We start from the raw sequence: 12,043 nt of genomic DNA, 5'->3' as shown, positions 1-12,043 counted from the left end.
CTTCTTCCTCCTCTCTTGGTCAGTTCATAGCCAAGTTAGATCTCATTTCCTCTGAAAAGCCTTCGCAGATCCTCTCAGCCTGAGTTAGGTGCTCCTACGGCAGGTACCCTATACTTGTCAAATTTACAGAGTCACAGTTGTCATCTTATGTGGTGGTGTTCTCCATGCCAGTTCCTTCCACACCTTGAAAACTGCTTAAGGACAGAAACTACATCTTACTTGCTGTTGCATTGCGGTGCCTGGCACATGATAGGCACCTAAAAAGCTTTGCAGAATGCTGCCATCAAATGGTGGAATGTGGCTTGGGAAAGACATTTAGGATGCCCAAGTACTATGCCGGGTTGAGAGGACTCTACCTTGGAGTCCAAGTTCAGAGAGTAGGTACCATTTTAACTGGTTCCAGAAAACAAACAAATACAGAATAATAATGTTTTGGATGAAACTGACAATTGTATGCTTCATTAAGCAGTCTGATAAATCACAAAATTCAGGTTTGCTCGAGTTTGCATTGGGCCTTGCAAACACAGTATGAATTACAAGTTGTTTTTTTCCACTTCTCGGGCTCCTGTGCCTGGGTGGAACCCGGGTGAGGTCAGTCTTCTGGAGCCTTTTGGCAGCCGGAATGTGTTTCTGTCCCACTGCGCCCTGGGCTTAAGCCTACGGCGTGCCATCCATCAGCTGTGCTGCTAAACTGTGGACCAGCTCATCTGTTAATAGGTAGCACAGGTGCCGAGCCCTGGAGCCAGCCCCATACCAGAGCAGGGCTTTCCTCAAATACCCTTGTCAGCTGCCGAGCTGGCGGAAGAAGTAGGACAGCGCTGTCTCCAGCCTTGGGACACACGAGCTGCTGGGTGGCTGTACACAAGGCCCTGAGCTTTTCTTAAGCACCCTGTCTGGAGCCGAACTCTAACAAAAGCTGTGCTGCCCTCTCAGTTACAGCACTGTCATTATCTAAGCCATGTGGCTTTTCTCTACTACATAACTACTGAATCCTTGAGTTCTAGAATGTTAGGGCCATCCCTATGTAAAAGGCCTAAATGCCTTTTATAAGGCATTTAATCCAAAGTCTTGACATGTTACAAATGACAAACCCCAAGGCAGAGAAATGATGAGCAAGCAATGATGAGCAAGCAATATCCCAACCGTCACCCTGGGGTAGCTAACTTGTTACTTAAGTTGAAACATCCTCACCCAACACTGTCCAATGGAAAGATAATGCAAGCAGCAAATGTAATTTTAAATTAGTAGCTAGACGGAAAAACATATACTCAAATGAAATTAATTTTAATAATATATTTTAACCCAAGATAGCCAAGATATTATTATGTCAACATGTATATAACAAATTAATGAGATATGTTATACTCTATTTTGTACTAAGTCTTTGATGTGCAGTGTGTATTAACCCTGACAGTGCATCATAGGTTGGACCGGACACATTTCTCGTGCTCAGTAGCCACATGTGGCCACCCTACTGGATGGGGCGGCTTGCGTTCTTTCCACTCTGCTGACACCCGTGTCTAAGCAAGCCTGAAAAAGATTCACTTGTAAAGTTGGCAAAAATTCAATAAGTTGCCATTATTTTACCACAAAGGGTAAGTGACCTTCCTTAAGGTCACAGACTAAAAAAAGATTAGTTTCCATCCGTTCTTATTTATCTTTCATCTTTTTGCTTAAAAATAGTAGTGTTATTATAGTAACCATGTCAGAGGATTTTTAGCTATCAATTGGAAAAAAATTCTCAGGAGACCCTAAAGTAAGTCTCGAATTGCTTTGGGAGGCTTCTGTTTTATGGTTACGTAGTAACCATCTTGTTAAAAAATACGGGAGTTCCCCAAGCATTCAGAATACCTTAGGTCACCTAAATGCTGATAAAATCTCTCAACTCAGCATTGTTTAAGTATTCTGGAAGAAATATTTTTAATTTTTTCACATTAGAATCAGAGTATCCTAAATTGAGTTTTAAACTCTGTTTATTTAAGTAACTCTGTTTATTTCTGGAGCATTCCAGAGTCACCATTTGCTTAAAAAGCAAACACAGACATAAACACAAAAACACTTTAACCATCTACAAGAAAGGAATTGTCCTTTCTAATTTTTGAGATAAATTGGAATTGGAAAAAAAAAAATCTTACCTTCTTAAACGTATCACAATTATCTAAGAATCTTAAAACAAAAAGCAGTGCCATTCAGTGACGGGCTTGTCCAGCCATTTAGGTTGTGCAGGGAATATTGAACAGCGGTTGTTCTTCCTTCCATGAAGAAGCCATTAAGAAGCACTACTGAGATGTCCTTTTCTTGAATCCACAAGAGGCCAGGAGAATTTATGTAATCTTAGCTCTGTGGAGCTGGCCCCTCCAGAGTCGTTTCTAATGGGAATGATCTAAAACTTTCTGACCTTCTTGGCCACTTTGAGTTACTTCTGTACCCCTTGTTCCCTTAGAGTTGTAGCCTTTTGGACATATTACTTTGTAAATCTGTGTATCTGTGTGTGCTTTCTCTAATGGGAAGAGATAAAGCACTGCCATTTACTGAGCACCTACTACATGCTACGTACTCTGCTAGGTACATGACGTGTAATTTCATATAATCTTGACATTAACCTGATGAGGTGGGTATCATAGCTACCTTTTCCAGATGTTTGAGTTTCGGAATTACTTATCCAAAGCTGTGGGGCTACACAGTGGAGGAGCTGAGTGGAAAACCAGGTTTGCCTGATTGAAGTCCATTCCCTTTTCCACAGCACAATGCAGCTGTGCTCATTGGGTTCTCGTGGCGATTATAAGCCTCTCATGGAGAGCAGCCATGACTCTTTCTTGGTGTTCCTGGGTTCAACTTGTCGTGATTTTCTCATTAAAGTTGTGGCAGGCTGTGAACAGCTGAAAGGGAATCAGATATGTTACAAAAACAGGGTGTGGAACAAATGAGCAGTGTCTGCCTGAAAGTGTCCTCACCGAGGAACCACAGCCAGGAAGGAGGGTCAGCCGACTTCTCTTGTGTTGACTAACTCATTTTACTCACTAAAACCATGTTAACATATTGGAAACAAGGTTCTTTTGCTGTCAAATCATGCCTGAAGGATAAGGTATGGTAAATATTTGGTAAGAGATGCTGCATGAAGCCATTCATACGTTAGAATTACAGACAGCTATGAAGACAGATACACCAAGTTAGAACACAATAAATTCGAGAACATTACAGGGCATTTGCCAAAGCTTTAGGAATTTTCTCATTGGTTTTCTGTGCATGCTGACATGTTGGGGTGCAGAGGTGGTCCATTTCTTGATTGCTTTTTCTCAGTTCTATCTTCTCCCAAATCATGCAGTGTGTGAAAATCGTGTCTTCCAGCTCTCGCCTGCATATATGAAAACTCAATATCATTGATTCAGAAACTTGCTTTTACACCCAAAAAGTTCACAGGGCCTGACTCACGTAATAACTGATTGGATATTTCCTGATCCTGACTAGACTGGATCCTGACTATTTTTCATTCTGTTTTCATGCCATGTTTGGTGGTGGGGAGAGTTTGAATTCAAGGACTGATCATAGACACAGGATTTATTGAGCAGCTTCTGAGGAAAAAAATCCCTTCTTTATTATTTTTATGCGTAGCATTCCAATCTCTGAGGTAGGCAGTGGCGATGCAAATTCATGTGTCCGCTATTATTATTCATCCATTTGCAGTTTCTGGAGATGCCTCCTAACCTCTCTGGTTTCTGTGGGACAATTGGAAACCCATGACTTGTTCAAGATCCTTCTGTTGCTTCAATTTCTGCCTTGTTTAGGAAGAGCAGTGGGGTGGGGCATGTGTTTGTGGGTGTGTGGAAGGGTGTGAGGTAGAGTTTTGTACTGGAAAGAGACACTCAGTAAGTCTTGAGAGATAATGACCTGTCATACTAGAGCTTGCTTGAAAAAATTGGGAGTTTAAATGAACATACTGATTTTTCTCCATGCCTGACTACAGGCATTGAGTTTTAGATTGCTAAGAAATCAAAATTGACATTACCCCTAAGTCAAGTACATATGTTTCAACCAAAGCCTGTTCATTATTTTTGAAGTGGCAAAGTGGTTCATTATTTTTGAAGTGATTTTCCTAATGTTGGAAGGAATTTAGAATTATTTTGTCTCACCTCTTCTTTTTACATAGGCACAGAGAGGTTAAGACATTTGCCTAAAGTTACACAGTAATTCATACAAAAGACATTTCCAAAAGAAGGGCATGGTCACGTGATGGGAGCCCAATGGTAGTAGTTTACATTTCCTGTCCAAATATATGTGTTTCCTTCCATTAAAAAAGAGGTATATTTATTACAAAAATGCAACTTAAGCAATAGTATAACCACACTGTTATTTAAAACCCGAGAGTCAGAGCAAGGCACTCATGGGAATACCACGTGCAGTACCACAGTGTGGCCTGGCCTCACTGGAAATCTCTAACAGAGATAATCTTGACACAGTATTTATGTTGGTTTTCATTAGAGGTCACACCTTAAAAAGCAATTCTAGTCATTTTCACAACATTAATTTCTGAAAGTGAGCATTACTTGGCATTACCTATTAATAATCCAAGAATTTACTCTGGTTTAAATCCTTGTCATTTTTGCATTCTAAAGGTAAATTAACAACTAGCACTTGGTAAACAAAAATGTATTAATCTCCAATGGGCATTTAACACTTCTAGAGGTTTCCTTTATTGCCTAGAAAGGCTCTAATGAAATGAGCATCTTAACTTCTAAAGTTTTTCTTTTGGTTACTTAAAAGCATGTTGATTAAACCAGTAGAAAATTAGTCATAGTTAAACTTCTCTGTTTTGTTTTTTATCTAAATGACAAAATTGGACTGGTGGTCCATAGAAATTTAAGTTTGAGTATTTATGTTATTGTATAGTAATTAGATTTATTTCTGTGTCAAAAAGAAAGGAATTAGTAAATACTTTTGACATGTTTATGATGATTCCACCTGTATATTTGTAATATTGTAACTCTAAATACATGGTAGTTTGATTTCACTGAAGCTTGGAATAATTTCTTTTCTCTATGACAAAGCTTAGGGCTAATAGATAATTAAGAAGGAATTCACTTGACTATTCTAAGAAGCCACTGAATCTGGAATTCATACCTTGGTAAATTCTAATTAATTGCTCAAGTGTGAGGCATTAGTGTTTTGTTTTGTTTTTTATGTATTTTCCCAAATCTTTTTTTCTTTAATGAACTTAAAAAAAAAAAAAGCCCTATTCTTATCTTGGGATCACCATAGCCAGACATGTTCCAGAGAACCCGGCCATTCTAGGAATATTGCTTTTACATTTTCTGAACGGAAATATCTTATCCCAAAGCATCTAGACTATTATCTTCTCTTTCCTCCTCCTCATTCCCAGCTAATTAAGCCATAATTACCGAAGGGATTTTATTTTTGTCTTGAAATTCATGACCTCTTAAATTTGGCAAGTTCAATCACGGGGAGGGCATAGTTTTGTGCAGTTTTATATAATATTGATTATATAATAGAGAAAAATCCTTATCTCTCTTGTATACTAGATCTGTCTGAGCATTTTTTCCCTTATTTTGGCAGGATAGGAAGTAACTGACAGCAGTGCAGAGTATTATTAAAGTAACGTGTTTTTAAAAAATATTTCTTCTCCCTCCAACTCTGATTCACGCTATTGTTCTCAGTCTAGTGGTGGAGGACGCAGCTCCCTGGCCCATGGGGGAATCGAACCGGCGATTAGGAGGACAGAACTCCAACTGCCTGAGCCACTGGGCCACCCCTATTAAAATAATTTGACCTTCACCATAGACCTTTCAAAATGTGAATGGACAATTGGATTTTGTGTTTCTAATTGGCTACAGATGTCCTGTCTTGTAAGTCAAGAGGGAAAAACTTGTTTTTATCACTATGTGAAGTTCTTTAAAAAAAAAGAAAAGAAAAAGTAAATTGGGTAGCCATTTTCCCTACTGGTAAATTAGCATTTAAATATAGCTGAGGGGAGTTGATCTTTGATAAAGCCATTATGTTAGAAATAGATGTTGGAAAAATTACCTTATATTTAGAGAAACAGCATGACCTCAATTCTGGCTAACTAGAGGGTAATGAATAAAGTACAAGATGAATATAGTACACATGAAAAAATGGGATAAACATCTCACGAGATTTCATTCTGTGAATATGCTGCCTAAATATATCTGTTATCTTTTTGCTTCCCTCTCCTTTTTTTTTAAGAGAAGGATGTTTTTAAAACGTATGTCCTTGAAACGTCTTAAAATTGTCAGTGTCACATTGAAAATCTATGATTCCCATGAACTGCAAAAGGGACTTTCTCATGCTGTCACTCACAGACATATAAAAACTTGTTTTAGTTTTCAGTAATATAAATTCTCTCTAGAGATGGAAAATAATTCCCACTAGTTCTTCCCCCATGACCCGCCCTCCAGTCATCACCAGTGTGACTTTGCGAGTCCAATAGAATGATTTCATTTTATATATTTCTAGGGCTTACCTGTGTACCATTTGTGTGAGGGCTCTTTTTAAAATACAATGGAATGGTACCTTTTGCTTATTTATAACTTGGTTAAAGCAAAGAAAGATGAAGCTTTCATTGAAAGGATTTGGTTTTCTTCTGACTGATCAAATGCCATAGAAATTCAGGGGAAAAAGGCATTCACTTTTCATTTCTCATATATGGAAGAATATTCAGAAAGGTAGAGTAAGTTACTGACTCAGTGAGAGGCCAAAAGTGACTGAACAAATCTCTGGACCTCCTAATTTTGTAATTACTTCCTTACACTTTTATGGTTCTGCAAGATGTGCTTGTGGGTTTTTTTTCTCTTTAAACACGAGGGATGTTTTTCATAAAATTTTGTGTGACTTTTCTGGGCCAGGAGTGATGCAGCAACAGCCATCTTGGGGGTGATGCCATTGAACACCTAACGATCTTAACCCACCACAGGCCACACCCCACCCCCACCCCCAAGTCAGACAGCTGAGCACAAAAGAGAACAGTGGGCTGATTGCAGGGTGTGCCCTCAGCCTTTATAGATTGTGGCTTCATTCCCTTTGGCAGGACTGTTATTAGTCCTGTTCACCAAGTGATATTCATTTAACATCCTCATGACCTTGACAGATTGGCAGGTCACCTGAGGATGTTTAGATGAGATGAGATTAGAGTGCAGAAACCCACTGTGTTCTGTATAGCTCCCGGGTCAGAGGGATTGGTCAATGGTGAGTTTGTCTTATCTGAGTGAATGTGAAACCAGTTTCTGAAATAGTGCTTTGCTGCCTTCTAAAAGGGGGAGCGAAAGAGGGAATTTTTGCAGGTTAAGCAGTGATGTGGAATATTTAAGGACTTGATCTCATTGGAATCATTCATAGCCCAAATACATCTGTGGTTCTGCTATATCAAGAAGGACCTGCAAGAGATTTTGCACATGCTGTGGTCCCAGCCATGAGACTGAATAAACTGCAGTACTGTGGATCACCAACAGCAATGGGCTTTAGAAATTTCATCCAACATTTGTTGAACCGTTCTTTATACCTGGCATCCTGCTCGGCACCAGGAGAACAGAGTGAAGAAGATGTGGTCTCTTCCATCTAGGATCTCACAGGCTTATAGGGGAAGGGAAACGTCTGAGTAGATGAATACAGTAATAGACTATCTGTAGGACCACAAAGGAAAAGAGGTCAGTTCTCCCCGGGTGTTAGATTAGAGCGGGAGAGTGGTGGAAGCCTTGAGAAAGGTTTCAGGGAAAAGGCAAGGCTTGAATTATGTGGGACAAGAGGGCAATACTGGGGAATGACATACCAGGCAGGGTAAGAGCCTGAACAAGTTTTGGGACTGGGGAACAGCTTGGCACACACTGGGAACTGCAAGCAGCAATAACATGGTTTGAGTATGGGAGGCAAGGGAGGTAACTCAGAGAGATGGCACTGGAGAAATAGACCTGAATCAAAGAGCTGGACTTGCTGCAGATTTTTGGAACTTTACCCTGTAGTTCCTGCGGAGCTGTTGCAAATGTTTAAGCTGGTGAATGACACTGTGTAAATTTTCACTCAGGGAAGGATGCATCTGAGAATGATGCGTGGAAACCAATCCGGCGAGTCTTAAAGTGTCTACCTGAGAGATAATGCTGGTCTAGACTAAAGGAGTAGCTGAGGTGAGGGAGGTGAAGATCCGGGCACAGCTACCAGAGCGAAGAGGAAGAGTGGGATTAGGGGAGAAAAGAATACATAAGATTAAAAATGGCCTCCATTTTGCATATGTCAAAAGGTGGTTCCAATGGACGATTACTAGACTATTAGCCTTCCAAAGCAAAGACACAATCTGCACACCCCACAGTCATGCTTATAAAATGCATGTAAAGGTGTTCAGGTGCAAGTTTTCTAGCCCTCCAATAATAACTCCATTTTAAATAAATAGTGCATCCAAACAATGCATTGATATTCACACTTTTTCACTGTAAAATGTGAGCATTTGGTAAGGTAGGATGTGTTCTCATCTATTTAGAGGTTCCACGGGATAGTGGCTGAACAGTGGGCTCATAATTCATTCCGAGTGTTAACTCTGCACTTGAACTTTTGCTGAGCCTCACTTTTCTGATCTGTAAACATTAGTCTAGTCATACTGCCTCATGGGTTTCCTGTGAAAATTAAATAAGATTGAAGCATATGAAAACTGTAGGCCAAGAAGCTGGCAAAGTAACTACTAAATGCTACCAACACCCTCCTTTTTTCCTTTTTCCTCTCCTCTGAGAATGTTTAAATCGTTGAACTTTCCTTTTCTTCTCTGTGCTAAGCCTTACTTGGCTAGGAACCCAGAGACCAATATGAAAGTCTACCTGTGTAATTGTCCTCATATTGAAATTCCTTAAGGAGGTTTCACATGATGTGCTTAATTTCCTGGAAAAGGGCATTTATTATTTCTCTCTTTGTTTTTGATATAGGATGTCAGCTGCAACGAGATCACAGCCTTGCCCCAGCAGATAGGTCAATTGAAATCTCTACGAGAACTGAATGTCAGAAGAAATTACCTTAAAGTTTTACCACAAGGTACAAAAGAAAGAGGGAAAAAATGAGTAAAATGGGAGACTTTTGTTTCTTTGTTTGCTTTTGTGAAGCAGTAGATCAGGTCGTGTTTGTATATGCCTACTAATATTAATTATAATTTGAATTTCACGTGCAGGCAACAGAAAAGTTATATTCAAGTTATAATTTTAGTCAAGGGGCACAGCAAGAAAACATTCCTCTGTACATGACTGTGTGTGTGTGTGTGTGTGTGTGTGTCTATTAGTTTGCTCAGGTTCCCATAAAGTATCACAGACTGAGTGGCTTAAACAACAGAAATTTATTTTCTCCAGTTTGGGAGGCTGAAGTCTGAAGTTAAGGTGTCAACCAGTTTCATTTCTTCTGAGGCCCCTCTCCTTGGCTGATAAATAGCCGTGTTCTCCCTGTGTCTTCATGTCATCTTCCTTCTGTGTCTCTGTAATAATCTCTTCTTAGAAGGCCACCAGTCATATTGGATTAGGGACCACCCTAATGACCGCATTTTATGGTAATTACCCCTTTTAAAGACCCTACCTCCAAATACAGTCAAATCCTGAAGTACTGTGGGTTAGGACTCCAACACATGAATTTGGGGGCACAGAATTCAGCTCATAACAGGAGGAAACATGAACTGTTTTTGGAACATAATGCCTACAGTTTAGTTGACAGGCTTGGTCCTGCAGATCTGACTGTCAGGGTTTCTAGTTTGGGGGATCTGGGAGCCCTGGTTGGAAACCCCTATGTCAAAAATCTGTTTTTCAGCAGTGGGCACTGCTCCTACTGGGTGATACTTGGGCTAATGTCAGTGGTAGTTTTGGTGAATTTCTCAAAGCCTGGAAGCAGTGATGGTTCAGGGCCTCAGCACTGGGATGAAGTGCCACTGAAGCAGCAGGAGCACTGAGTCCCCTCAGAGAGCCCTGGTTTGGAGCCAGACTTGGGCAAAGCCTTCCCTGCAGCTGACTGCTTCCACAGAGTCCATCTGATACACTGTGTTGGGGTTCAAGTAAAAAGATATATTTATTCAGAAATGTTGTACCATTAAGAACTTTGACGATCAGCCTTGTAGATGATAGTGGACCTGAATTTCATATTTTGGAATTTTTGTTTGGATCTGAATCAGGAATGAGTTGATGAGCAGAACACTGAATGCTTTCTCCACCCATCCTCTGGTTTTCAAAGATCACATTGATTTCCATCGTTTTCATTTAAGGACACTAGGCATAATTTGATTTCAAAATATATTTTAAAATATAACTCAGAGCAAAAATATATATTTGGAAACAGTTTACATTTGGTTAATCTGACGTTAACGCTGGTATTTGAGAGCCACCTGATTTTTATTATTCTGTTGCTGCTTCTTGATTTTTGGCTTGAAATGCTTCATTATTTAAGGCAAAAAAATGATGCTCATGAAAGGAAAAGAACTTTATAAAATGTAATGTGCTTTATAGATGGAAGCATCTGTATAGTCGTCACATTTCTCATACGGACTAGGATTTTAAAGAAGCAGAATTAGAAACCATCTCAGCATAAAGATTTACTATATTACTTGAGATGACTTGGTATAAAAATACTGATTTTTCATTTTGTCATTGTGCAATCCCTTTTTTCAGTGTTTGAAATTATGTTTCTTGGTTTGAGCAAGTACAAAGGGAACAACTCCTAATAACAGTAAATTTACCAGTCAAAACTGCAAAGTAAATGCTGTGCTAGCTTCCTCCCAAGACCAAATCAAAATTACAACTAAACTGCAGAACAACCATCATTGAGAATCACCTGAAATCTAGTTGAACAGAAGTCCTACAACTAAAGATGTACAGAAGAAGCCAGGTAGACACTGGTAGGAGGGGCAGAGAGCGGAATAGTCTGTTTCCACACCCGATGTGGCAGTTGAGAATCAGGAGGACTATCTCAGCTCTGGAGGTTCCCCACAGAGGGATGAGGGGTCCCAGGCCCACAGTGGGCTCCCCAGCTATAGTCCTAGGCCATCCTCTTAAAGGACCTGCCTGCAGACTTACTCACTGACGGACTCACTTGCTCTGAGCTCTAGCTCTGGGGCAGCAGCTTGAAAGCGCTAGGGACATGGGGAGGAGCTGAGTTGAAAGGGCTGGAGGAGCAGCTTTCCTTAAGATGGAGGAGCTGGTGGAAGCCGTTGTTTCTTTGTTGAGCCCTCTCCACTCCCAGCATATACACGCAGGTGGCTGCCGTATCTGAGTCTCCATCAACCTCACTAACATCATACATTCTCCCTGATTCCCTGAGACCCTGCCCCACTCAACTTGCGGGTCCACCCAAGCCACTTCCAGTGGTTTTTCTATACAAATGGCCTGTCTTGGCTTATGCTACAGACTTTCCTAAAATTTGTCAAAGGTTGACAGACCTGAAACAAGCAGCATGGCCCGTACCTCTTGCTAAGCAGCCCTAAGCCCAGAACTAGTGGTAGCCAGCCTCGGTTCCCAGCTTCGCCTCCCCCAGGCACCTCTAAGTGCAGTACAAGTGGCAACCATCTGCAGATTACTTTGTACCTCATACCAACTGACCCCGGGCAGGGCACAGGCAGTGGCTGACCTTGGCCTATAACAGAGCCCCTCCCAAGAGGCCCCAGAACCAACAAACCCACTGGCCAGCTTCAGACCATACCAGAGCACCACCCAACCACCTCCATAAATGACAGCTTGGGCAGGCTCCAGAGCCCTACTAAAGCGAATCCTGTGCTGTAGGGTCAGTCCTTACACAACAGCTCCTCCACTAGTCATAGCCAGTCCTCACAACCAATCAGCCTGAGGGTCAATCCCTCCTATTGATGTGCAAACAGCAACCAAGGCTCAACTACAATAGGGCACACACAACCCACACAAGGGACACACCTGGATTACCCAGCTCAGGTGACCAGGGAAACTGCCACTGGGCCTCACAGGACTACATAAGGCTTCTCTACTAAGACTGGGATACATAGCAGCTCTAACTAATACGTAGAAACAAACGCAGGAAGGCAGTCAAAATAGGG

At 40.9% G+C, this 12,043-nt stretch overlaps 1 protein-coding gene across 7 annotated transcripts in view; it reads left to right on the top strand.

Moving 5' to 3' along the window:
* LRCH1 (leucine rich repeats and calponin homology domain containing 1) overlaps window positions 1-12,043 on the top strand; it is a 196,555-nt gene that overhangs the window by 124,923 nt on the left and 59,589 nt on the right. For all 7 annotated transcript variants that reach the window (XM_033104477.1, XM_033104474.1, XM_033104476.1 and 4 more), the window contains exon 4: window positions 8,937-9,042. In XM_033104477.1, the coding sequence (XP_032960368.1) occupies window positions 8,937-9,042 (106 nt within the window). The remainder of the gene's footprint in view (window positions 1-8,936; window positions 9,043-12,043) is intronic.

This window comes from Rhinolophus ferrumequinum, chromosome 4 (genome assembly GCF_004115265.2).
Source record: "Rhinolophus ferrumequinum isolate MPI-CBG mRhiFer1 chromosome 4, mRhiFer1_v1.p, whole genome shotgun sequence".
NCBI classification, from domain to species: Eukaryota; Metazoa; Chordata; class Mammalia; order Chiroptera; family Rhinolophidae; genus Rhinolophus; species Rhinolophus ferrumequinum.
This window is presented reverse-complemented; position numbering and strand designations above follow the sequence as displayed.